Here is a 26,677-nt window from a genome sequence, read left to right on the forward strand (position 1 = left end):
TCCACAGTGATGGCCATTGTGGGGGGACGTCCATCCAGAGGGCAGCAGGCTTCCTGTCCCCCTCTTTCAGAGTCCACTCTACGCTGAGTGTGGGGGCAGGATTCTCACATCACTTGCCTGTGCCTTACGTGTGCACCGAGCCTCCTAGTTCAGCTGCGGTGAACGAAGGCTCATTGCCCCAGACGAGAGAGGGGAGCTCGCAGCATCCCAGAGATAAGGCTTCACCTGATAGAAATGGAAACAGATACCATCAGCTCATGATGCGGGGCGGGGCCCACACATGTGCGTTTCAGACCCACCTTGCTGCTGGCCCGTACCCCCCGTGGCCTGCACGGCCCCCGACCACGTGGTCTCCGTCTCACAGAGGGGAATATGGAGGCATGGAGAGGTCAGATAACTTGACCATGGTTGCCGCTGGTGGGTGGTGGAGCTGGGCTTGACCTCTCAGAGCCCAGGCGGTCAGGCTGTGGGCCGCTGTGTGTAGCCAGCACTGTGGGCACCCCAGGGCAGGTGGGTGTCTTCCATGGTCTCCCTGGACCTGGTCAGTGCAGGGCTTAGCTGACCTGGGACCACACAGGCTTCCCTGCCTCCCTGCCCCTTTTCCGGAGCCCTCGGGTGACTGGGCCTGGCCTCTGCAGGCTTCACTCATCACTGCCTGGCAAACCTGCTCATGGACCAGGCCTTCTGGCTGCTCTCGCCCAGCGAGGAGGAGGAGACAGCCATCCAAGTCCACGTGGATGAGAACGCCTTGAGGTTGACCCACGAGAGCCTCCTCATCCAAGAAGGTGAGCGTTGCGTGGGGTGATGGCTGAGATCCAGCTGTGCGGGGCACGCCCGGGCCGTGGGGTGACAGCCTGCATCCCGCTGTGTTGAGCATGCCTGGGGCTGTGGGCTGCGGGCTGCGGAGCCTCTGGAGGCTAAGGGGTGCTTCAGGCAGGGAGGTGTGCTTGGTGTGGCACTGTCACTTAGCTGTAGAGACCCTGGCCAGCCCCCAGGGACACAGAGGTGCCTGGGAAACAGCAGAAGAGAGGTTCTGTCTAGTGTCAGCCCCCAGCTCGTGTCCCTGACATGGCTGCTGCCCTGGCCTTGTGGTTGGCCCCGAGTCTGAGGAGGGGACACGAGGCTGTCTTTCCTACCTGACCACAGCAGGAGGGGGCCTGCCAGCAGTGGCTGGGGTCACTGGGGCAGTCCACGGAGAAGGGCACTGGGGGTCCCACGTTTGGCTCCGCGTCGCACAGTCAGGGAAACTGAGACCCAGGGCGAGGGTCTGAGGCTGAGCCAGCCTCACACAGCACATGGAGGCAGAGCTGGGACCTCGCCCCGGGCCCACCTCCCTGTCTGGGCCCCTTTGGGTCTCTGCGCCTGCAGACACTGGGGGCCACTCCTGTGGGTGCTGCCTTCGTTGTCTGTCCGGCAGGGGTGTGGGGGGCAGGGCCACAGCTGCGCCCAGTCCGGCCACCCTCAATGACCGCCTCCATCCTTTTGAAGGGCCCTTCTTTGTCCTGTGTCCTGACCACCATGTGAGAGTGATGACGGGTACCCGGGATGCAGGAAATGGCCCCCAGGCCCTCAGGCAGGCTTCGGGGGCTCCCCAGGGAGAGGCGGCCCCGGAAACAGACTCTTCACTGCCAAGCCCCAGCGTGTCCTCCGAGGAGATGGCAGTGGCAGCCGCCCTGGAGCCTTTGATTCCGTTTCATCAGTAGGTACCGGCCTTTGCTGCTCTGAGAGCTGTTGGCCTCGCTGAGACTCCCAGGCCTGGGTCATCTGGAGGTCAAGGGGATGGACAGGGAATGGTGGGAGCCCTGGACAGACCTGGCCATGGCCTTGTTCTGCTGCTTCCCAGCTGTGTGGCCTCGGCAAGTTGGTCCGCTTCTCTGGGCCTCTGGCCTGCCAGCTGCATGATAGGCCAATGACATCCACCTGTCAGGGCTATCCTGGGGTTCCATGGCACAGGAGGTGCGGCATGAGCTCTCACCAGGCTCATCCGAAAAGCTTTTGAGGAAGTTACACAAAACATGTGTACCCAGAGTGAGAAGGCACACGGGACCCACAGGTAGAGCCAGGGGATGTGAGCACAGGTGACATGTAAACTCCCGTTGACTTGCTGAAGTGTGGGGGGCATTAACTTGGGTTGGAGCTTCCTGGTAGCCAAAGCAAAGAGAGAACCTCAATCTCTTGATTTGCAGTGTCTCAAGTGACAGGCTGTGGCTTGGCTTCTCTCATTACTGAGACCCAAGAGGAGCTTCTCCTAAGAATCCTTCCTATGTGCTCTGGCCAGTGGTGTCCCAACAGGGGACACCGAGAGTGTTCTGCCATCTGGGAAAGAGGGACTGTCAGTCACCTAGTCCAGCTTCCTTTTTTTTCTGGCTGAAGGAGCTGAGGCCGAGAGAGGAGTGATCTGTCCAGGTTATATGGCAAAGTCACAGTGGTGCTAGGATTTGAATCCAGGCCTCCAGAGCCCCAGGCTGGGACCTCCCTCACCCCTCACTGTGTGGAGCTGGGGGAGGCAGGGACTTTGGAGGTCTGCAGGGTTCCAGGCCCACAGGGGTGGCGGTGTTTCCAGACAAGGGCCCTAGGCTGAGGGGTGTGGGGCTCCCTGGGGGCAGGGCCACACGCGCGGGGCCTGAAGGCCACACACCTGGGCAGGCATGTGTGTGTGTGTGTGTGTGCATGTGTGTGTGTCGGGGGAGGCGAGGGACCTGCTCAGGTTGCTGGGGACTGCTGGCCTGTCCAGTCTCTGCACAGGATGTATCTGCCCCAAATCTGAAATCCCGCAGCAAAGACCTCCCTCTTCCGGCTCCAGGTGGGCTCTTAGGGTCCCCCAGGACCCCATCGATGACGCCATGGGTGGCCCTGTGATGCCCGACAACCCACTGATGGGTAAGTGTTTCCATGGGCCTCTCTTTCTTGGGGAAGTGTGTGTGCCAGGGAGCAGCACCAACATTTTGGAAGTTGCCCTATATCCTCCCTGAGCCACAGAGATAGCTATTAGGTAGTGCAAAAGTATTTGTGGTTTTTGTTATTACTTTCAATGGCAAAAACCGCAATTACTTTTGTACCAACTGAGTCTTCTCCAGCTTTTGAGGTCATAATTGACGCTCAGGAAGTTCCGGGGGGTGGTGCAGCCTCACAGGATGCTCAGTGAAGCTGCACCGGGGCCCCTGGCCACTGTCTCCAAAGAGCTCCCAAATGTCACTTCTCAGTGCAACCCAACAGTCTCAGACTCTATCCTTCTGTCACCGTGTGAAACGCCTGGAAGGCCCTGGGCCAAGGTGGGCTGGCGCTGGCTGAATTTGCCACTCGCGCTAACAGAGGACCGTGACCGCGTCCTCTTTATGAAAAGCTGGCACTGCCAGCAGCCCTCCTCCTTGGATGCCAGGTCCGGCGCTTTTTGCTCTGTGCCAAGCTGCCGGTGTCCGGATGGCCTGTGCACCTGTCACAGCTGCCAGTGTCTGGGTGGCCTATGCACCTGTCAGGGGGACTAAAGCCCCATGCAGGAGCGGGGTGGGGAGTAGGTGGGGCCGGGGGTTGTGGCTGCAGAAGGAAAGGAGGAAAGAGCCTTGGCCTTGGCGGCTGATGGCCGAGGCTCATTTATCAAAATCTCTGAGCCTCCATTTTTCTCATCTTCAACAGAGGGATAAAAACATCCCCTCTGAGGACCATGTAGACGTTCCCTCCCTCATTGCGGAGACCAAGCTGTACTATGAACCTCCTAGCAGCCAAAAGATGAATTCCCCGTGGTTCAGGGTGGCTGGCATCGGCCCTGTCGGCCTGCTGTGGCCCCCATTTGGTCTCCCTGGCACTCACCGTGTGGCTTTCTTCCGCAGCTGTGGGCCTGGCCTCGGCATTGGCAGACTTCCAGGGCTCGGGGCCCGAAGAGATGACCTTCCGAGGTGGCGACCTCATCGAGATCCTTGGGGCGCAGGTGCCCGGCCTGCCCTGGTGCGTGGGCCGACACGCAGCCTCGGGCCAGGTGGGGTTTGTGCGGAGCAGCCTCATCAGCATGCAGGGCCCCGTGTCCGAGTGAGTGGCTGGAGCCCCGCCCCTTTCCTGAACCCACCCCCATCTCACCTAAGGGGACATTGCTGCGTCCACCTGGCTTCCTAGGTAACAAGCCTGAAAGTCACTGTGGATGACGCCTAGTCTCTTCCCTTGTCCTCAGGCTGCTGCCCCCTTGGCCCCAGTGCCTGACTCCAGGGTCCCTGGTGTCCTTCCTCTGGGCTGCTGCAGGGAGAGCATTCCCTCGAATGCACACCTGCCCATGTGCATTATCTTCCCGTGGCTACCACGATAAGGCACGGCACACCGGGGGCTTAAAGCAACAGAAATGTGCTCGTGCAGAGTTGTGGAGGCCAAAAGTCTAAAACCAAGGCCAGAAGGGCCACGTTTTCCCTGGAGACTCTAGGGGAGGGTCCTTCTTGCCTCTTCCAGCTCCTGGTGGCCGTGGGCGTTCCTTGGCTTGTGGCCACATCGCTGCACTCTGCCACCGTCTCCACGTGGCTGTCTTCCTCTGTGTGTCAAAGTATTCTCTTCTTATAAGGGCGCCCATCTCCTAGCGCCCATCCAACTCCAGTCTGACCTCATCTTAGCTGGACTAATTACATCTGCAAAGATCCTTTCTCCAAAAAACCTTACCTTCTGAGGTTCCGAGAGACATGAATTGAGGGACACGATTTAATCCAGTACACACGTCGCTCTCCTCCGTAAAGCCCCAGGAAGCTTCTGGGCCCGACCTTGCAGGCCCCCATGGGCTGCATAGAGTACCTTGTGCCTTCTAGAACTGCTCTGGGTGACACGTGTGTCCTTCTGCCTGGGATGCCCCCTCTCCCTGACCCCCTGTTCTCCTGGGGCCTCCCCTCAGCCCCCTTGGCTCCTCTGTGGGGGCACTCTTCTGGCCCTATGACTCTTCCTATGTGATTTGCACGCCACCCATGACCTGACTGCCCCCAGCCAGGGAACTCCAAGAGAAGAATAGCCTGGTCGCTTCTGTGTTTTCACTGCCCAGTGCGAAAATCAGCAACAGGGGGTCTTTGGAGAGGAATCAGCTATGCCCATCCTTTGATGGAATTCTGTTTCCCTGGACTTGACCTTGTTAAGACCTCAGTCAAGGAGCCCAGAGAATGTGGGTGTATGGAGAGGCCACCTTCTGGGTCATGTGACCCTGGTCCCGGCCCCACCAATGAGATGCTTGTCTTCAATGGTCCTGTTCAATGTTTGGGGCTGCAACAGACCAACACCTCTCAGACCAGGTCTCAGAGGCCTTTTGTCACCATGCCTCATCAAGCCATTCGCTTGTTCCCCTCATGGAAAGGGTCCGTCTGCTCTGGTACCTCTGGCACCTGTGCATCAGAAGCAGCTGGAAGCTGGCTAGGCCATGCACTGATGGCAGGAGCTAGATCAGCGGTTCCCAAAGCATGTTCTCACCCACTGCTGCATCACAGACTTCATCATGCCCTAAGGAGTGGGGAAGAGCTTTGTCCACATCCCTTGTGGGTGATCCCAGTGATTCCCGGCACAAACAAGGCATCTTTTTCCTGTTGAAATGCCTTTCCCACACTTACGTAACCTCCAGAATCCTCTTCTCACACAACCCTGTTTGCTTTTGGCTGAGCTGGTGTTCCACGGGACACTCTTTGGGGATCCTTTGTCTAGCTGATCCCTACCATCTCCAAGGGAGACCACAACTTCTCAACAGGTCATGGGGGCCGTGTGGAGTCAACATGTACTGAACTTACAAAGGGTCAGAGAAGAGCCAGGGAATGAGCTAGTTTGTTCCCTTCCTTTAACCCAGAAGGATGACGGGCTGGGTGCCATTGGTCCTGTTCACAGCTGGAGAAATTCTGACTTCTCTCATCCACTCAACAAATGTTTGCTGAATATCTTTCCTATTCCAGACCCTGGGTTTTCATCTTTTATATAATGGACAACCTGGTGGCTCTTCTTTTTTTTTTCGTTAACTTTATTTTTGACACAATTTCAGACTTAGAAGAAAGTTGCAAAAAGAGTATAACATTCCCATACGCCCTCACCCAGATTGCACAAATGTTAACATGTTATGACATTTGCTTTATTACTTTCTCTCTTTCACTTCTATTTTTTTCTAAACCCTTTGAGAGTAAGTTGTAAACATGATGTTCCTTTACCCCTAAATAATGCAGTATGTGGTTCCTAAAACCAGGACATCTGCTTACATAACCACAGTAAAACTGTCAAAATCAGGAAATTAACACTGTTACAATGCCATTATCTACAGATCTTATTCAGATTTTGCCAGTAGTCACAATGATGGCCTTTGTAGACAATGAAAATTTCAGACCACGTGTTCTATTCAGATGTCCTGTCTTGCCTCCTTAATATGAAACAGCTTTTCAGTCTTTTTTTGATGTTTTTAAAGAATATGGGCCTGTTATTTTGTAGAATGTGCTGTAAGCTACTCTAAGTTTTTTAAAAATCTGAATAAGATGCATTTCAAAGTTTCATATTATACTGGTAATTAGTCCTATAAGCAAAAATTGCCTCCTTTCTCCTTCCCTCCCTCCCTCTCTCTCTGTTTCTTCCTGTAGTTCTTCTCTTTGACTTTATGAGAGTGCCCTGAGTGTATGTTGGGCACTCTGGGGAGCACTAAGGTTGTACAGAATCAGTGGGAGTTTACAATGTGGAGAGATTGGATTGGTTCTGTCTGCAGCTGTCACAGGGGACTTCATAAGGGAGGGGACATTTGGAATGGGGCTTTGAAGGCTGCCTAGGAGCTCACTGTCCTAGGACGCCATTACCTGTTTGCATCCGTTGCAGCCCTTCCTGCTTCTGGGTATCTGCCCCTGGCCAGACAAGGCACCCCCTTGAGGTCAGGATCTTTTTTTTTTTTTTTCCAGACAGAGTCTTGCTCTGTTGCCCAGGCTAGAGTGCAGTGGTGTGATCTCGGCTTACTGCAACGTCTTCCTCCTGTGTTCAAGTGATTCTCCTGCCTCAGCCTCCCGAACAGCTGGGATTACAGGCTCATGCCACCATGCCTGGTTAATTTTTGTATTTTTGTAGAGACGGGGTTTCACCATGTTGGCCAGGCTGGTCTTGAACCCTTCACCTCAAGTGATCCGCCCACCTCAGCCTCCCAAAGTGCTGGGATTACAGGTGTGAGCCACCGCGCCTGGACTTTTTGCTGTTGTTGCTGTTGTTGTTGTTGTTTTTAAATCTCTGTCTCCACCCCTGGGCAGAGAGTAGTGCTCCGAGACTGTCTGTCAAATCAAGGGATGGAAATGTGTCTTCGTGTGAAATGCTGACTTTGCAAATATGTTATTTTGAATAAAGCACTTTATTTTTTCCAGGTTGGAAAGTGCGATTTTTCTCAATGAGGAAGAAAAGTCATTCTTCGGCGAGGGCCGCTTTTCTAAGGAGGATGCCAGGCAGTTGCTGAGGCGGATGTCGGGCACCGATGTCTGCAGCATGTACAGCCTGGGTGCGTGTAGGCAATGCCTGTGGCGGGGCCGCTGCCCTCCCCTTTCCCTTCTGCAGCCCCCGCTGCCTTCGTCCATCCACAGATAGTGAGTGCCAGCCCCTGGGCACTGAAAGGTGAACAGACAGAGGCTGCCGCTGCCTCCAGGGCACACAGGGGCTGCAGACAAGCCAGACAGGAGAGAGGATGGGTGAGGAGCTGAGGGCGTGGGAATGTGGCCCTGAGACTCCCATGGGCACCAGGGAAGCCCTTCCTGCCCTGACCCCAGGCACCTGCCTGAGACGCTGGGCGAGGGAGAGGGTGTGGGCCTGGTTCTAGTTTGCCAGCCCTGAGGGCTCCTGTTTGGGGCCCAGCCCTCTGCCCACTGCGCTTTGCCTGGGTGAGAGTGACTTTTCTCCTCGTCACAAGAACCCAGGCTGTGGTGTGGCCTGGTCACCTAGCTGCCAGGGAGTGTCATGGTGGGACCCCAGGGCTGCTGCCTCCTAAGGACAGAGATAGTCCCTCTGACCTCAGTGCCCCTCTGTGTGCGCAAGTTTTCTCTGGGGGCTGCAGTGCAATGCATAGATGAAGGTGGCATGTCATCCACAACATAAAGAAACATGGCAGAGGCTGTGCTATCTGCTGGGTGTAGATAAACAAAAACGGGCCTACACACCCACTTTTTTTTTTTTTTTTTTTGAGACAGAGTCCTGCTCTGTTGCCTAGGCTGGAGTGCAGTGGCATGATCTCGGCTCACTGCAACCTCTGCCTCGCGGGTTCAAGCGATTCTCGTGTCTCAGCCTCCCAAGTAGCTGGAACTACAGGCACGCGCCACCACACCCTGGATTAGTTTTGTATTTTTTTGTACAGACAGGGTTTCGCCATGTTGGCCAGGCTGGTCTCGAATTCCTGACCTCAGTTGATCTGCCAGCCTCAGCCTCCCACAGTGCTAGGATTACAGCTGTGAGCCACCGCGCCCAGCATCTACACACCTACTTGTATACCTGTGTACACACATACAAACACAGACATAAACACACAAATACACATGTAAATACACACTGTGTGCGTGCACACATGCACTCACATGTATACACGCACACACACACACCCATGCAGATATGTGTGCACATGTGCCTGCAGAGGTGTACACACACATACACACATGTGCATGCACCTCCTCACAAGGTGTACACGCACACATACATACATATGCATGCACCCCCCCACACACATATGCACACACATATATAAACAGATACATTTCCACACACGCTTTTTTCCTGCTCGCTCGACGACATGCATTACAAGACCTTTTTCCCCACCAATATTAGAGTTAAAATTTGTAGATCCCACAAATCAACTTCCCTTCCTGAATGGACAAACTTAGACTTGACCTTAGCATATCAAGGCTCAGACCCCCTGGATGGTTACTCCTGTCCTTTTTAGGAAGCAGGTTTGGGACCTTCCATACTGTGGGGTGTTGTGGGTGGGGGCATTGCAGGGTGCAGGTGACATAAGTAGGGGTGTTGCAGGGTGCAGGTGTTGTGAGATGGAGGCATTGCAGCTCCCCAGAACTGCACACCTGTTATCCCAGTTCACAGCGCTTGACACTGTCCACATCTTTTTGCAGCTATTTCTCACTTGACCTCCATTGAAACCCAGTAAGCAGTTAGTGTCAGCCACTTTACAGGGGTGGAAACTGAGACCCGGGAGCTGCCTGCCCTGGGATGAAGAGGGTGGGGGTGCACTGTGGAGCGGTGTTGATCTCTGAGCTGTCGGACTGAGAGCTGCTGCCTGTTCCATGCGCCCTGCTCCCCGATGGAGCTGATGGAAGCCAAGAGTGTGCTCCCCGCTGATGATGGGAGGACGTCCCCAGAAGATGGGAGAGTGGAGTCCCCACAGGGGTTGGGTGGGGTGGAGGCCTGGAGACGCTGGAACATGGGAATTCTCTGGCCAGTTGGCTGGTGCCTCTCCCTCAGGTGTCAGGAGTGCTCCTATGCTGGTTGCACCTACACCCTGCAACAACTCAGCCCACAACACCTGCACCCTGCAACAACTCAGCCCGCAACACCTGCACCCTGCAATGCTCTCACCCTGCAACACCGACACCAGCTCGGCCTGGCAGGGGACCAGAGGTGCTGGCTGGGGGTGTTGACTGCTTCTCTTTTCTCCCTTGCCAGACTCAGTAGAGGAAGCTGAGACTGAGCAGCCGCAGGAACAAGGTGGGTTTTGCCGGTGGCTCAGGCTTCCTCTGGTTATGAGCTGGGCCTGGGGGTAATGCCGGGGGAGGTGACAGAGCTGCGCGCGGTGGGCATTGGGTGCGGCTGTCACCCCTCTGTGGTGTGGGCTGGGGACTTGGGGGAGGTCGCCTGAGGTGGGCCTGAACCTCCTGTCCACCGTGGCACTGGAGACCGTGGGGTCCCACACTTCTTCCAGTGAACATGCTGGCCCCCCGCCTAGTCCCTGACCGAGGTGGAGCGTCCTGTCCACTGCTTGGGCCCACCTGTAGGTGGTCCTTCTCATGACCTGGAGCTCAGCTTGCCCCTGCCTCAGAGAGGCCCACTGCCCAGCGTGGCGAATTCAGAGCCTAGGTTGCAGGGCCCACTGAGGTCCTCAAGGTCGCTCCTTCCTGGGGGGCTGATCAGGGAGACTCTCCCATCTCCCCTCTACAGATCTGTCTTCCCCTCACACAGGGTCCGCATGGGGAGAGCCTGGGGATGTCGACACCCCAGTGGCCCTCGGAAGTTCCCTGGGAATGGGATCCGTTCCAGTACATTTGGGATGCAGGCAGGAGGTCCCAGAGGAGGCCGGAGCCAGTGGGGAAGGGAAGGCTGTTGTAGGTTTGCCTGGGGGGGGGTGGATCCGCCTCCACCGAGTCCTGGAGCAAAGGCGAGTGGCTCTCCAGCCGCCCCCAAGGCCAGGGTAATGGCTGGGAAGGGCTGTTTGCCTCTGCCGGGCGGGGGAGATTTCTTAGCTAATCTAGTGTAGTCAAGTCAGACATTTGCCTCTAAATCATATTTAATTTTTTTTTAATTCCAAGGCTTTACAGATGAATAAGGAGACAGTTTGTATTGAAAATATTTTTTACATGTGAGCTTGAAACAGAGAGTCTATTTAAATCTAGATTCTTTCCTTCCCAGTAATGTCTCCTTTCGTCCCAGGTTTTCCAACAGGAAATGCGCTTGTTTGCTCACCTCTGGGAGGGGGCTTTGGCTGGGAATCCACCAAAGCCAGCAGGCGCCAGCGGGCTGCATGGGCAGCCTGGCCTTTGTTAACCCTTTAGGAACTGCGGGCTTCAGGTTTTCAGACCATCCAAGGTGAAGGTGGCCACAGGAGCCTGGAAGCTTTCCCATCCTTCCTGCGGGGATGGTCCATTTCCCTGCGTGGAGCTGGGTACATGGCGACAACATCCCTGTCCTCTGCTGTGGGTGGCTTTACCAATTTTGCATAGCAGCTTTTGAGCTGATCAGTAGCTCTGATTGGCTGTTGAGGATTTCATGGATTCCTGTACCCCATCGGGGGGCCCAGTATGCCGACAAAAGTTACATTTGTAGTGGTAGTGCTGCATATACTTGGGTCTGATTAGAAGGCTTTGATTCTTTCAAAAGGGAAAGGCATCTCTGAGGGATCACTGAGCTGACACATAGTCTCCTAAAACCATGCTGTCAGGTGGGTGGCAAAGGAGGACAGGAGGGTGATTTCGTAGGAGAGTCAGGCCACGGGCCTGTGTTCTCCCTGTCCCCACAGTGCCGGAGTTCCTACGTGCTCCAGGCCCTGGGTTTGCATTGCACATAATTCTCAAGGGCTCGTGGCAAGCCAGTAGGGCGGTATCATCTGGAAAGTGCTGCGCCAGGGACACAGAGGCCGGGGATGGTGCTACGCCAGGGACACAGAGGCCGGGGATGCCGGGACCCTGCCCCCAGTGGACCCAGGACTCACTGCTGGACTCTAATCTGTCTAGGTGTTTTTGTGACTTGCAGAAATACCTCCACCTTGCCTGAGCCCGGAGCCACAGGAGACCCTGCAGAAGGTAAAGAATGTTCTGGAACAATGCAAGACCTGCCCAGGCTGCCCCCAGGAGCCAGCGTCCTGGGGTCTCTGTGCGGCATCCAGCAATGTGAGCTTGCAGGACCCCGAGGAGCCCTCCTTCTGCTTGGAAGCTGAGGACGACTGGGAGGACCCAGAGGCCCTGAGCTCACTGCTGCTGTTCCTGAACGCCCCCGGGTACAAGACCAGCTTCCGTGGCCTGTACGATGTGGCGCTGCCGTGGCTGAGCAGCGTGTTCCGCAGCTTCAGCGACGAGGAGGAGCTGACTGGGCGTCTGGCACAGGCCCGGGGGGCGGCCAAGAAAGCTGGCCTCCTCATGGCCCTGGCTAGGCTCTGCTTCCTCCTGGGGCGCCTGTGCAGCAGGAGGCTCAAGCTGTCCCAGGCCCGAGTGTACTTTGAGGAGGCGCTGGGGGCCCTGGAGGGCAGCTTTGGGGACGTGTTCCTGGTGGTGGCTGTGTACGCCAACCTGGCCAGCATTTACCGGAAGCAGAAGAACAGGGAGAAGTGTGCACAGGTGGTGCCCAAAGCCATGGCCCTGCTCCTGGGGACGCCCGGCCACATCTGCAGCACCGAGGCGGAGGGGGAGCTCCTGCAGCTGGCGCTGCGGCGGGCGGTGGGTGGCCAGAGCCTGCAGGCCGAGGGCCGGGCCTGCTTCCTGCTGGCCAGGCACCACGTGCACCTCAAGCAGCCCGAGGAGGCCCTGCCCTTCCTAGAGCGGCTGCTGCTTTTGCACAGGGACTCGGGAGCCCCAGAGGCTGCGTGGCTCTCAGACTGCTACCTACTCCTGGCTGACATCTACAGTCGCAAGTGCCTGCCCCACCTGGTGCTGAGCTGTGTCAAGGTGGCCTCATTGCAGACACGGGGCTCGCTGGCCGGCTCGCTGAGGAGCGTGAACCTCGTGCTCCAGAATGCCCCCCAGCCCCACAGCCTCCCGGCCCAGACTTCCCACTACCTCAGGCAAGCGCTGGCCTCCCTGATCCCGGGCACGGGCCAGGTGCTGCGCGGCCCCCTCTACGCCAGCTTGGCCCAGCTGTACAGCCACCACGGCTGCCACGGCCCGGCCATCACCTTCATGACGCAGGCGGTGGAAGCCAGTGCTGTTGCCGGCGTCCGTGCCATTGTGGACCACCTGGTGGCCCTGGCCTGGCTGCATGTGCTTCATGGGCAGAGCCCGGTGGCCCTGGACATCCTGCAGTCTGTCCAGGATGCGGTGGTAGCCAGCGAGGACCAGGAGGGCGTGATTGCCAACATGGTGGCTGTGGCTCTGAAGAGGAGTGGCCGGACGAGGCAGGCAGCCGAGGGCTACTACCGTGCCCTGCGGGTGGCTCGGGACCTGGGCCAGTGGAGGAACCAGGCAGTGGTGCTGGCCAACTTTGGGGCCCTGTGCCTGCACGCGGGTGCCAGCAGGCTGGCCCAGCACTACCTCCTGGAGGCTGTGCGGCTGTTCTCGAGGCTGCCCCGCGGGGAGTGTGGCCGGGACTTCACTCATGTGCTCCTGCAGCTGGGCCACCTCTGCACCCGCCAGGGCCCGGCCCAGCAGGGCAAAGGCTACTACGAGTGGGCCCTTCTGGTCGCCGTGGAGATGGGCCACGTGGAGAGTGAGTGCCCCGGTTCCTCCTGCGTGCCTTCTGAGGCCACTCGGGTCAGGGCACACCTGGGATTTGTGATTCAGACACAAGCGGTGGTTTTTCCACCATCGAAAGTGCTGAGTCATGGCAAACAGCAGATGTTGGCAAGCACCCTGGAGACAGGCGGTTCCCACGCAGGGCCAGGCCCTCTGTGCCCTACTGGGGGAGCCAGCTCTTCCCGGTTTGCCCAGGGACCATCCTGCCTTGAGCACTGCAAGTCCTGCATGCTGGGAATCCCTGAAGTCTGGGCAACGGGCGGTGGGTCACCCTAGACATAACCCTGGGAGCGAGGCAGGCTCTGCTGAGCTGGGACTTGGGGCCCCTCCATGAGCCAGGCCCTGAACGCCGGTGCTTGTGCCCCTGTTATCTGCTTGGCATCTCGGCAGCCCTGTGCACCTGTCATCCCACTTCACAGAGGATGCACGGGCGGCTGGTTACCCAAAGCCGCAGAGCAGTTCATGCAAAAGCAGCTCGTTGCCAGGCCAGTGTGCCAGGCCCCACCCATAAATGGGGCTTGTGGGGTCCTCAGGTGGCAGGGGCTGAGCGTGGGAAAGTGAGCTTCAGGCCAGAGAAGCCACAAAAGGGTGAGTGGCGTGATGGCGGGGCAGCTCTTGGCCCCGGGTTAGGGAAGCCTCTTTAGTCTGGGACCAGAGGGTTGAGAGGATTTAGTCAAGTAATAGGTGGTGGGTGAGGGGCTGGTGGTGTAGCCTGTGTGAAGGCCCAGGGGTGAGCGAGTGGGGGTGTGATAAGGGTGAGTGGGGTATGAACGGGGGTGAGTGGTTGGAGGTGAGTGAGCAGGGGTGTGATGGGGGTGAGTGAGCGGGGGTGTGAGCGGGTGAGCGGGGATGAGTGGGGTGTGAGTGGGGGGTGAGTGAGCAGGGCCTATGCAGGGAAGTGCAGAGTTGGGCGTGGGTGGGTTGGGTGCCGGATGGCGAGAAGCTCTGCTGGAGAGCTAAGCAGGGCCAGGGACCTCAGGCTGTGGCTTGGCCTTTTCCCCAAGAGCACTGGGGAGCCATGGAGTGCTATGGAATGGTCACTGCAGCCTGAGCAGTGAACGGACAGTAGGTGGGCAGGGCTGTCCGAAATCTAGGCCTCAGAGGATAGATGAGGAAGTTGAGTCTGGGGAAATGGCCGAGACACGGGGTACCGTTGTGGGTCCCCTCTGCCTTGCAGCACGTTGTCCCTCCTCCCAGGATGGACGTCATGGCATAGTGAGACCACTCAGAGGTGCCACCTATGGCCTGGCCCAGAGTCCCAGGGGCTGTGGCCAAATCTGCCCGTTTCCCAGCACAGGCCTGGCACCCGCTCCTGGCCTGGGAGGGACGAGCTTTTGGAAAGGACCGTGTGAAGGGGCCCCGGTCCCACACATCTGTCCAAGGAGGGGTGGGGGGGTTCAGACCCAGGCTTCTTCCCCAGGGCCATTCTCTGACTGGAAGGAGACTGTCCAGGAACCCAGCACCCCAGCCCCCACTGCAACCTCCGGTGGGTCCTGGCACAATAGCCTGTGGCACCTCCTCCTATGAGGCCCTCCCCGGGGTGCTGGGGGATTCAGACTTGGAAATGCAGGCCAGGGGACGGGGATCATGCTTCCCTGTCTCCCCACCCCGCGTTGAACAGTCGAGGAGACCGAGGGCGGGGCTGACACCCCACATGCTTACTTGGGGTCATTTTTGAGTCCCTTTCGGTAGTTTCTGTCTTTCTAGGAGTTTGGCTGTTGCGTCTAGATGATCTGATTTGTTGGTGTACAATTGCTCGTGGTGTTTTCATGGAATCCTTTTATTTCTGTCAGGTCGGCAATGATGTTCCCTCTTTCATTTCTGATTTTATAAACTTGGGTTTTTAACTTTTAATATTTATTTTTATTAGAGATGGGGTCTCGTCATATTCCCCCAGGCTGGTCTTGAATGCTGGCCTCAAGCGATCCACCCACCTCGGCCTCACAAAGTGCTGGGATGACAGGCGTGAGCCATGGTGCTCAGTCTCTGATTTTAGTCATTTGTGTCCCATCTTTCTTTTCTTGGTCGGTCTGGTGAAAGATTTGTCAATTTTGTTAATATTTTCGAAAAACCCACTTTTGGTTCTGTTGATTAGCTCTTTTGTTTTTCCATTCTCTGTATTTTTACTTCCCATTTCCACTCTCATGTTTATTATTTTCTTCCTTTTACTCGCTTTGGGTTTAGTTCATTCTTCTTTTTCTAGTTTCTCAAGGTGGAAGGTTGGGTTTTTGAGATTTTTCTTCTTTCTTTGAATGTAGACATTTATAGTTATACATTCCCTTTCAGCACTGCCTTAGCTGCATCTTGGAATTGGAATTTTTGATATGCTGTGCTTTTTCTTTTTTTTTAGGCAGAATTTTGCTCTATTGCCCAGGCAGGAGTGCAGTGGTGCAATCTCGGCTCACTGCAACCTCTACCAGGATTCAAGCCATCCTCCTGCCTCAGCCTCCCGAGTAGCTGGGATTACAGACATGCACCACCACACCCGGCTAATTTTTGTATTTTTTTTTTGTAGAGACGGGGTTTCACCATGTTTCCCAGGCTAGTCTCAAACTCCTGGACTCAAGCCATCCTCCTGCCTCAGCCTCCCACAGTGCTGGGATGACAGGCGTGAGCCATCGCGCTGGCCCGTGCCGTGCGTTTGTTCTCATTCTTCTCAAATTAGTTTTCAGTTTCCCTGATGGTCTCTTCTTTGACTCACTGGTTGTTTAGGAGTGTGTCATTTCCACATAGTTTTGACTTTCCCAAATTTCCTTCACTGTTGATGTCCAGTTTCTCGCCAGTACAGCTGAAGAACACCCCTGCTTGGGTCTTAGTCCTTTTGCATTCGCTGAGGCTCGTTGTGTGGCCTGGCACGTGGTCTGTCTTGGGGAATGTCCCATGGGCGCTTGAGAGGACTGTGTATTCTGCCGTTGTTCGGTGGCATGTGTGATAGATGTCCATTCGGCGTACCTGGTTTCTGGTGTTCATCTCCGGAATGTTGCTGACACTAGAAAATCGGAAGCTTTCCACTGTTCCCAGCGCCCTGGCTTTGGGAGAGGCCCGTGAGCCTGTGGGTTTGGAGCCCGGCTGCACGGGAGGAGCATGTGTGGTAATGCCAGGGACCGGCTTTGAACCCCATTCCCCCAACATGATGCCGTGTGTGGCAGACGTGACACTTGGCTTTGCTCCCTCAGGGTTCCATCTGCGACAGGGGCTGTTGTGTCGCTGGCCTCATCAGCTCTGGCTGAAGGCAGCCCTGGTCCTGGCCAGAGGGGCTTTGTGAAGCAGAAATAGATGGCCTGGTGCAGGGACCGAGCCTGGCCAGGGCCTCAGCCCTGGGGGTTGTAAAGAAGGCTGGCCTCTACCATGGGCATCTGCACCAAGCTGTGCCCATGTCGTGGTGTGCTCGGCGGCTCCCTGCCTGTGGGGCCCAGGCTCACAGAGGTATGAAAGAGGCAAGCACATCGCAGGGGCCTCTGAGCCCAGCCAGCCTCGCTTCAATGCTGGGAGGCTGACGTCTTCCTTGTCTTCCGCCCAGGCCAGCTGCGGGCTGTCCAGCGGCTGTGCCACTTCTACAGTGCCGTCATGCCCAGCGAGGCCCAGTGTGTCATCTACCATGAGCTCCAGCTCTCCCTGGCCTGCAAGGTGGCCGACAAGGTGCTGGAGGGGCAGCTCCTGGAGACCATCAGCCAGCTCTACCTGTCCCTGGGCACTGAGCGGTGAGGACTGGCTCTGTGGTGGTGGGGGGGGGGAGGGGGCAAAGGGGGCGGGTGGGGCAGGGGGGGCAGGGGCACAGGGAAGCTGGCTCAGGGGCCCAGCAGCCCCTCTCCTTGGGATCATTTGGTTCCTTGGCATTGGATGCTCTGAGCTGGGGGGCCTGGGGTTGTCCCAGGGCTGCTGATGACCCGTGAGTCCCAGCTTGAGCCTCCCTTGTTGGGTGACACGTCTTCCCATCCCTGCTTGCACACCTCCCCAAAGGTCTTCTCAACCCCAGCAGAGGCAGTTACGTGCATTCTGGGCTATTCTTCCTACCATGGTGGCTTTTGTCATCTGACCTCTGCCTGCCCTGAGTCTTCACTCCTGGCCTTCATCTGTCCCCTTAAATGTGACCACAGCAGCCACCTGTGGCTTCTTTCCCACAGAAGACAGTGCCAGTTGTGTCACCTGCTTCCCCGGGGCAGGGTTTCAAGGTCTCACGTCACACGTGGCCCATTCGGCTCCCCTGGAGCATCCTGACCTGGTGGGATAACCATGGCCCTGGCCACCCTACCCACAGGGCCTAGTGACATTGCTGCAGTCATACCCCTTCGACTCACTGAAAGAGCAGGGAAGGAGCTAGATTCCACGGGGACCCAGGAGATCAGCTCCAGTCTTGGCCTCAGGTTCACATCAGGAAAATGGGCCAGTGTGTTAGAGCCATGCTTCTCAAAGTGTGGTCCCTGTACCAGCAGAGCAGCATCCATGTCACCTAGGAGCTCGTGGCAAGTGGGAGTTCTAGGGCCCGCCCCAGGCCTGTGGAGCCAGAAGCTCTGGGGGCAGGACAGCAAGCTATACGGACAGGCCTCTGGGTGACTGTGATGCCTGCACACCTTGAGAACCATTGGCCTGGATAGCTTCTGAACACTAATGGCTCCTGGTGCATCTGGAGAAGACACAGGCCATGTCTGGAACCCGGGGGAGATGGACTAGCATGCTCCTGCTGCCACAGGGCAGCATGATGCCCAGTTCCCTCAGAAGGATGTCCTTCATCTTTTCTGTGCCGTGTGTGTTCACCCAGGCACTCTCAGCAGCCTGGAAAGGGCAGGACACTGCACACACGAGAGGGCCATTCCCAGTCCCCACATTCCAGATTCATCTGTCACCAGATCCATGGGAGGAGGCAGACTGGTTCCAGGAGGACGAAAGCCCTTGTTCTGACACCTGTGTCTGATTCCAGGGCCTACAAATCCGCTCTGGACTACACCAAACGAAGTCTGGGGATTTTCATTGACCTCCAGAAGAAAGAGAAAGAGGCACATGCCTGGCTGCAAGCAGGGAAGATCTATTACATCTTGCGACAGAGCGAGCTGGTGGACCTGTACATCCAGGTGAGTGGTGAGGGACGCAGGAGGGCCTCTGCACATGTTCACTCTCCATCCATCCATCCATTCATCCTTCCATCATCTATTTACCTGTTCATCCTTCCTTCCATCCATCCATCTGTCATCCATCATCCATCCTTCCTTCCATCATCCATCCATCCTTCCATTATCCATCCATTCACCTGTTCGTCCTTCCATCCACCCATCCATCATCCATCCATCATCCATCCATCCATCCATCATGCATCCATCCTTCCATCATCCATCCATCCACCTGTTCATCCTTCCATTCATCCATCATCCATCCATTCATCTATCATTCATCCATTCTTTTATCATCCATCCATCATCCATCCATCCATTTATCCATTCACCCATCCATCCATCCATCCATTTATCCATTCACCCATCCATCCATCTATCATCCATCCATCCATTTATCATCTATCCATTCACCTGTTCATCCATCCATCCTTCCATTTATCCATCCATCCATCATCATCCATCCATTCATCCATCCGTCATTCATCCTTTTATCATCCATCCATTCACCTGTTCGTCCATCCATCCATTTATCATCCATCATTCCATCATCCATCCATTCACCTGTTGATCCTTCCATCCATCATCCATCCATCCTTCCATCATCCATCCATCCATCATCCATCCATTCACCTGTTCATCCTTCCATCCATCCATCATCCATCCATCCTTCCATCATCCATCCATTCACCCATCCATCCATTCACCTGTTTGTCCGCCCATCCATTTATCCATCCATCATTCATCCATCCGCCCACCCATCTACACATTAATCCATCCCTCCATTCATTTGTCTGTCGGTCCATTTGTTTATCCATACATTTGTCTATCCACCCATCTATCCATCCATCCATCCATCCATCCATCCATGTGTACATACATACATCATCCACCCTCCACCCATCCATACATACATTATCCACCAACCCATACATACACACATCATTCAACCCATCCATCCGTCCATCCATCCACCCACCCATCCATCCATTCATCTGTCCGTCTGTCCATCCGTCAATCCATCCATCCATCCATCCATCCATCCATCCATGCATCCATCTATCCACACACCCATCCATTCATCTGCCCATCCATCCATCCATGTGCCAATACATCTGCTCATCAATTTATCCATCCATCCACTCATTCCTAAGCCACTGCTGAGCACCTGTTGTATGCCTTTCCCCTCCCTCCCGCTGGCTCCCTCATATCCTCCCCCAGTGGCCAGCATCTTCTCCCTGAGGGCAGAGGCACAGCCCCTCACAGTGCCCAGCACCCACTGGTATACAGCACATGCTCAAATAATGTGGCCTCTCAGTTAACACACAGAAGAACTTGCTCCAAGCTACATGTGGCAAGTCTCCTTACAAAATGCATCTGTCACAGCAGCGGTTTTCAGAGGCTTTCCCAAACACAGTGTGATCTGGAACAAATTGGGAAGCCCATGAGCCTGGCGAAACTTTTGTTTTTGAGCACCTGCTATATATCTCCTCGAGCTGAGGAGAAGGATCAAGAGCTCATGGCCAAGAGGGGACAAGCCCACCCACAAACACTGTTGATGTGGGGCCCTGAGCTGTGGCAGGGATGTGGCAATGCAGAAAGGAGCCAGGGGATGGGCTCCCAGCCATCTGGGGGCCACGGAGGCTGGTTTGAGTGCAGGGGGAGTGGGCTAGGGCTAGCCCTGGTGGCAGGATTCACAGGTGTCGGGCTCCTGGGCTGCAGCTGCACAGTCATTTCCTGGCACTCAGGTGCATGAGGTCATTGTCCTCATGCCAGCGGTGGGGGCAGACCTAATGCACAGGGTCTGAAAAAGGCTCAGGTGCACCTGCAGTGTGTGAGAGGAAGGAGGCCGAGTGGGGGGGGGAGGGGGCGGGGGGAGTCCCACCTGGATGGGCGTGGCCACCTCACCAGGTGTGGGTCTTAAGGGAACTTCTGCCTCCTTTCAGGTGGCACAGAATGTGGCCCTGTACACAGGCGACCCCAACCTGGGGCTGGAGCTGTTTGAGGCGGCTGGAGACATCTTCTTCAACGGGGCCTGGGAGCGGGAGAAAGCTGTGTCCTTCTACCGGGTGAGCTGGCCTGTGGGCTGATGTGGGTGGGCCCCAGGGGGGCACTTTGAGGGCTGAGGCACAGGTGTGGCCGGGAGAGGCCTCCCACCTGGAGGCAGGGCCGCCCACCAACATGCTTAGTTTCCTAGTGGTTTCACGGGGAATGATATTGACTGTGCCCCCCGCCCGGGACAAACACTTGGGGCCTGGACACAGCAATGGCCTTACCCTTGCACCCGATGATCTCAAGCCACCATGAGTGGGAAGTACTGTCCCCATCTTACAGATGAGGACACTGAGGCTCAGAGAGGCACAGGGACATGTCAAAGGACACACGGCATGCCAGTGGGAGGCCCAGGGCCAGGGCCCAGGTCTGCATGCACCCCGAAGCGGGGACGGCTTCTCCCTTCCTCTGAGCTCACGGTGTGGCTCAGCCCTGGGCACAGATAAATGTGGTGTTTTTAGAGCAGAGAGGAGTGCTGGCTCCCCCCAGTGAGACCCCCGGTGCCCAAGCGGGAGGGGCTGGTCCGAGGCTGCCGGGTGTAGCTGGATGGGTCTCAGGTGACTGTTCAGCCCCCAGCTTGGGTGTCTGAACTGCCCTTTATCTCAGAGCACAGCGCTGTGTCGAGGCCCAGGGGTAGCTGGGGCGTGGGAAGCTCCGAGCACGTGTTTGAGCTCTGAGGAGGGCGCTGGGCAAGGTGGGTGCTGCGGGAAGCCTGACCCCACCTGCCTGTGTGGCAGGACCGGGCCCTGCCCCTGGCAGTGACTACGGGAAACCGCAAGGTGGAGCTGCGGCTGTGCAACAAGCTGGTGGCACTGCTGGCTACAATGGAGGAGCCCCAGGAGGGCTTGGAGTTTGCCCACATGGCCCTAGCACTCAGCATCACCCTGGGTAAGCCCCCTGAGCCCCCACCCTGCTAGGACCCACACTCTGCCAGAGCTCAGCCTCCAGGTCTGCAGGGCAGGAGTGGAAACAGCTGCTGGATTTTCCATGGTCTCCTGTCCAGGCAGACAGATCTGCTCAGCTGGCTCCCCCGTCCGTCCGGCCGTGGGGCACAGCCCGAGGTCTCTCACGCAGTGCAGAGCTCCCTGCCTGGCTGAGCTCTGCTTCCTCTGCCTCTTCCCCCTGCTGACCATGAGGGCCAGCCAGTGTGCCCTCTGCCTTCCAGACATGCCTGGCATCTCGTTGGTCCCTGCATGTGCCAGGCTGAGTGGCACATTCCCTTTCTCTTGTGCCCTTCCCACCCTCATCAACCACACGGCTCTCTGGCTGATGAAATCCCAGTTCCCCTTCCAGCAGCCTGCCCCTTAAAGTCAGGCATCCCCCCCGTGCTGTGCCAGGGTCGTCTGTCCTCCTCTAGAGAGAGGGAGCCCCGGGTGGGCCTCATGCCCCAGCGCCTTGCGCCCCAGGGCCTGGTACACAGGTGTGCAGCCGCATGGGAATGCATTGAATGCAGGCTCCACGGCACTCGCCCTGAAAAGGGGAGGACACCGGTGACAGCCCAGGTGGGCTCGCGCATCTGCGGGGCAGACCTGGAGCTCAGGCACGCAGTGACTCCCCAAGGTAGGGGGCTCTGATGATGACACACCCAGGAAGAGTTGGATGTCACGTCTGTGGGTTGCCTGGAGCCCTGGTGCCCGGGAGTGCCTGGGCTGCACGCCTTTTGGGCTCTCCTGGTTAAAAACAGTGAGCAAAGGCACGTGGCTATGTGTAGGCACAGAGCCGGGCCATCCAAGTCTGACTTTGCCAAAGCCTCACCATAGACGGGGGCAGGCCTTATTAGTTCTGCTTTGCAGATGGGAAAGTGAGTCTGGGAGCCCGGAAGGGACTGGCCAGAACTGCCCAGGTGACCGCAGGTGCCTGGAGGCGAGCCAGGTGCTGCCCGGGGTCTGCATGCCTGCTCCTGAGGGGCCTGTGCCCTGCCTGCCCCAGGGAGTCACGTCCTCACACCTGCCCCCCTCGGCCTGCACCCCAGGGGACCGGCTGAACGAGCGCGTGGCCTACCACCGGCTGGCCGCCCTGCACCACCAACTGGGCCACGGCGAGCTGGCCGAGCACTTCTACCTCAAGGCCCTGTCGCTCTGCAACTCACCGCTGGAGTTTGACGAGGAGACCCTCTACTACGTGAAGGTGTACCTGGTGCTCGGTGACATAATCTTCTATGACCTGAAGGTGGGTGGGGAAGGGCAGGGCTCGGGGTGTTCCTGGCCCCCGGGAGTGGGATCTCCACTCAGACTCCAGAGGCCTGGGTTCCAACCTTCCTTAGGAATGGCCCAGTGCCCTCCCTGGAGCGCTGCGCTCGGCTGGAGGAGCTGGCAAGGTTAGCACACACAACCCAGCCCCCGAGCTGGCCAGGCCCCGCCCTCAAGAACTCAGCCTCAGCCAGGGATGCTGATACATGAGTGGGCAATGGTGGCCTCTCGGTAAAGAAGGGGGATTGTAGTCAGGGGGGCCCTCCTGGAGGAGGTGACACCAAAGCTGAATCTTGACAGTCAAGTGTCAAGTTGTATTTAACAAAGAAAACAGGGTAGGGAGAAGGACATTTGGGGGGATGGCATCATCCTCACATTGAATCCACCTTGCAAGATCCAACCCAAATCCTGGCGCCGCCTCTAGGAAGCCTGCCCAGGGTGCCAGCCTGCACTAAGCAGCTCCTTCCTGGAGTCCCCAGACACCTTGAATCTTCACATCACCCAGGCAGGGTGGGGCGGGGCCGGTGTCTTACCACCTGCTTCACAGACAGGGAAACCCCAGCTCAGGGCGGGTGCAGTGGGGCAGGGCCCCAGACAGCCAGGCTGAGGCCTTGCTGGGTCGGGCCTGTCTTGAGGGGAGGTGCTGGAACCTGTGCTCCCTCTGCCCCCAGCCCTGCAGGGGTGGAGAGCTGGGACCAGCAGACTCGGACCTGGAGTGTCCCCACCCCCTTGCCCAGCAGGCGCCCGTCCCTACTCAGCATCACACTGGCACTGCATCGGTGCTCCTTGTGGGCTGAGGGGCCAGGGCGCTCCAGTCCAGGGACTGAGCTCTTGGGGGCCTTAGAACAACATGAGGAGCTGGGGCAGCCCTAAGACCCCGCCCCGTATCCCCCACCGCAGGCCTGGGGCTGCCGGGGAGGCCCCGGCCCAGTGCTGGCGACACCTGGTGGTCAGAAGCGGTCCTTGTGTCCTCCCAAGTCCCAGCCAGACCAGACGGGGAGGTGCCAGGTGTCAGGCTCAGAGGGACGCTGCTCACCGCTCAGGGGCTGGCCTGGGACCAAGGGGATGGGCCTCCCAGAGGGGCCTTTATCTCTCTCAGTCATGCCTGCCGCCCACTCCGCCCACCCAGGAGGAAGGAAAGGACCAAGTAGTCCCTGAGAGGCTAAAGTCCATGGCTGGGGTCGAGGGGCAGAGGCCTCCTTCACCTTCCCATGCACAGCCCTCTGGGCCTCATGGTGACTGTGCTGTCAGCGCAGGCCAGCTTCCCACAGGGAGGCCCCCTCGGAATTCCCCCAGGGCCGCTGTCTTTCCAAGGCCACACCCTCCTCCTTGTGTAGGAGGCGCTGGACCCAGGGCCCAGAGAGGTGGGAGAGAAAGCCGGTTTGGATGGGGCCTGGAAGGCTGGCAGGGAGGCAGGGGAAACAGGCATCTTTGCCCATTGCCTCTAAAATGGGGTCCCCTTTAGTCTACATGTGAGAGTGAGCCCTGGAATAGGGTGGATTAGGTGTGTTCTGGCTCAGCCTGCCACCCGCTAGCTGCTGCACACACTACAGGCACATGCAAATGCACACGCACACACAAGCACACACGCACACACAGGCACAGGCACACACACACACAGGAACAGGGACACACACAGAGGCACAGGGACGTGCACACACACAGACACATGCACACACACGGACATGTACACATGGGCACACATGCACATAACACGCACAGGCACACAGAGACACATGCACACATGGACACGCACATGCAAATGCACACAGGCAAACACACACACACACAGGCACAGGCCCGTGCACACACAGGCACACGTACAAACACACATGCACACTCACACACACGGACACGCACACGCAAATACACACAGGCACACGCACGCACACAGCCACACACAAATGCACACAGGCACACGTGCACAGGCACACACACGGACACGCACGCAAATGCACACAGGCACACTTACAGACACGCACACGCAGATGCACACAGGCACACACACAGGTGCACGCACACATGGACATGCACATGCAAATGCACACAGGCACATGCACACGCAGGCACATGCACACGCAGGCACATGCACACCAGGCACATGCACACGCACACACAGACGCATATGCTTTGGCTGGCTCCCTCCTGTTTAGTTGGGATGCCCCTCCCCCTTCAGGAAGCCCTTGCCTCCTGTCCCAGGCTGAGTCTGGGGCCTCCTGAGCCCCCCACAGGCTCCTGGGCTTCCCTCTGCCACAGCCCTGGCCACCCTGTGTGGTCAGCGTTCACTCCCAGGTCCCCCAGACTGGGAGCAGGGACGTTAGGCTCAGCCATGCACCCGGCACAGAGTCCAGTGTTCGGTGGGACTGGGGGGTGTTGGATGAGCAGTGAGGGTGACTCGGGCCCTTCTTGCACCCCTGCTCCGTGTGTGGGGCGGGGCAGTGAGGGAATGGGCTGCTGCATCTTGGACTTTGTCCTTAGCTCTGGGAGCCATCTTGAGATGGTAAAGGGGGACGGGCCAGGCATGGGTCTTAGAGAGGTCCCTTGGGTGGCCCCCGTGAGGAGGAGGCGCCTGGGGAGAAGCTGGATAGGGGATGGGAGGGTCAAGGAGGAGGCCTGGGAGGTGGCATCGCAACCCAGGGATGGTGAGTTTGAGCAAAGATGCATTGAAAATGGGAGTGGATGTCTGGGGCGTCACACTCCATCAATATTTCAGGGGAGATTCCCAGAGAGGACACCTGTGAGATGCTTTTGTACCTGGCCCGGCCTGTGGAGGGCCTGGAAATGGTCAGCATGGACAGGGGCCAGAGGGAAGCCTGGGTCACTCAACTCAACACTGTGCCCCTGCTGTGGCTGGGAGCCACGGGTCCTGCATGGAACTCTCAGAGCAGGCAGGACCCGCCCCAACCTCAGCCCACGGGGAAAGCAGCCACTGCCTGCAGAGAGGGTGGGGCTGGGACAGGAGGCTTGGGGTGAGTAGGGTGTAGGGACAATCAGGAAGCCTTCCAGGGGGTGCCAGGGCCGTCTCCACCTCCTGCAGCTGAGCCCACAGCAGTGTCACAGGCTTCTGGGCTCATGGGGTGAGCCAGCATTGGCCGGACATGTGGAAAGACCTGGGCACAGGAACGGCCTCTGGGGAGACTGGCTCCAAGTCCCCCTTTTGCTGAGCATGGCCTGTCCCCCTCAGGACCCGTTTGATGCAGCCGGATACTACCAGCTGGCGCTGGCGGCCGCCGTGGACCTGGGCAACAAGAAGGCACAGCTGAAGATCTATACACGGCTGGCCACCATCTACCACAACTTCCTCCTGGACCGTGAGAAGTCGCTCTTCTTCTATCAGAAGGCCAGGACCTTCGCCACAGAGCTCAACGTCCGCAGGGTCAACCTGCCTCCTCTGCCACTCTGCGGGTGGGCCCCCTGGTTGGCCCCCAGCCACCCTCGCTGAGGACAGCATCTAAGGAGTGGGTTTTGTGCAAGGCGGGGGGCCTCCTGCCTCTCCTGGTGTCTCCGGTGGCTCATTTTCTGGGAAATGGAGGCACGAACGCAGGGGTCAAATAGCAATAAATCGTTTTTTTGTTTGTTTGTTTTTTGCAATAACTTATCAAAGTCACCAGGGCATCCTTCCCTAGTGTGCTTCCTGGGGCGTGTCTAGGGGCCAGCTCCCTTCCCTGGGGACAGCCCTGCTGCTATGTCCTGATCTTGGGTATGAGAAGGACCCCGAGTCCAACAGACCTGTGCCAGGTCACCAGGAGCCTGGGTTTCCTTGGCGGCCAGAGGGGAGATGGTGGTGGAACGCCCTGGGCAGCTCCCTGCTCGGAGCTTTTGCCGTAGGTCTCATGCCACCCTTGCCTTTAATCCTCAGGCCACTGTGCCCGGAGGTGGGGGCTGCTAGTGCCCCCATTTGCCATTGAAGAAATAGAGGCACAGAGAGGTTAGGTGTCTGGCCCACCATCACACAGCAGGTAGGGGCAGAGACGCAGAGTCCAGTGTGCTGACCACCACATCGCCCTGCCGGCCTGCTCTCAGGAAGGTGTCCCCCATTAGGACCCAAGGTCAGCTCCTGGACTTCTCTTGTGGTGTCAGGAGAGCCACAGGCCAGTGAGGGTGGCCCCGGGGGGCACTAAGTGTCCTCTGGTCCCAGACTTGGCTGGGCTGAGCTTGACCAGTCCCACCTCCGGCCACTGGTCAGCCCTGCAGGAAGTGAGATGCAGGGATCTCTGCCTATGTAGAC

At 57.7% G+C, this 26,677-nt stretch overlaps 1 protein-coding gene across 1 annotated transcript in view; it reads left to right on the top strand.

Moving 5' to 3' along the window:
* The window catches only part of SH3TC1 (SH3 domain and tetratricopeptide repeats 1), a 36,311-nt gene extending 10,268 nt beyond the window's left edge, over positions 1 to 26,043 (top strand). Inside the window, exons 5-17 of the mRNA XM_030801247.1 lie at positions 639 to 785; positions 1,489 to 1,699; positions 2,804 to 2,880; positions 3,828 to 4,023; positions 7,323 to 7,453; positions 9,613 to 9,654; positions 11,413 to 13,077; positions 16,624 to 16,804; positions 18,022 to 18,172; positions 20,155 to 20,277; positions 20,998 to 21,148; positions 22,233 to 22,429; positions 25,634 to 26,043. Of these exons, the coding sequence (XP_030657107.1) occupies positions 639 to 785; positions 1,489 to 1,699; positions 2,804 to 2,880; positions 3,828 to 4,023; positions 7,323 to 7,453; positions 9,613 to 9,654; positions 11,413 to 13,077; positions 16,624 to 16,804; positions 18,022 to 18,172; positions 20,155 to 20,277; positions 20,998 to 21,148; positions 22,233 to 22,429; positions 25,634 to 25,891 (3,530 nt within the window). The 3' untranslated portion in view covers positions 25,892 to 26,043. The remainder of the gene's footprint in view (positions 1 to 638; positions 786 to 1,488; positions 1,700 to 2,803; positions 2,881 to 3,827; positions 4,024 to 7,322; positions 7,454 to 9,612; positions 9,655 to 11,412; positions 13,078 to 16,623; positions 16,805 to 18,021; positions 18,173 to 20,154; positions 20,278 to 20,997; positions 21,149 to 22,232; positions 22,430 to 25,633) is intronic.
* Positions 26,044 to 26,677: the final 634 nt, after the last annotated feature.

This window comes from Nomascus leucogenys, chromosome 20, assembly GCF_006542625.1.
Source record: "Nomascus leucogenys isolate Asia chromosome 20, Asia_NLE_v1, whole genome shotgun sequence".
Taxonomy (NCBI): domain Eukaryota; kingdom Metazoa; phylum Chordata; class Mammalia; order Primates; family Hylobatidae; genus Nomascus; species Nomascus leucogenys.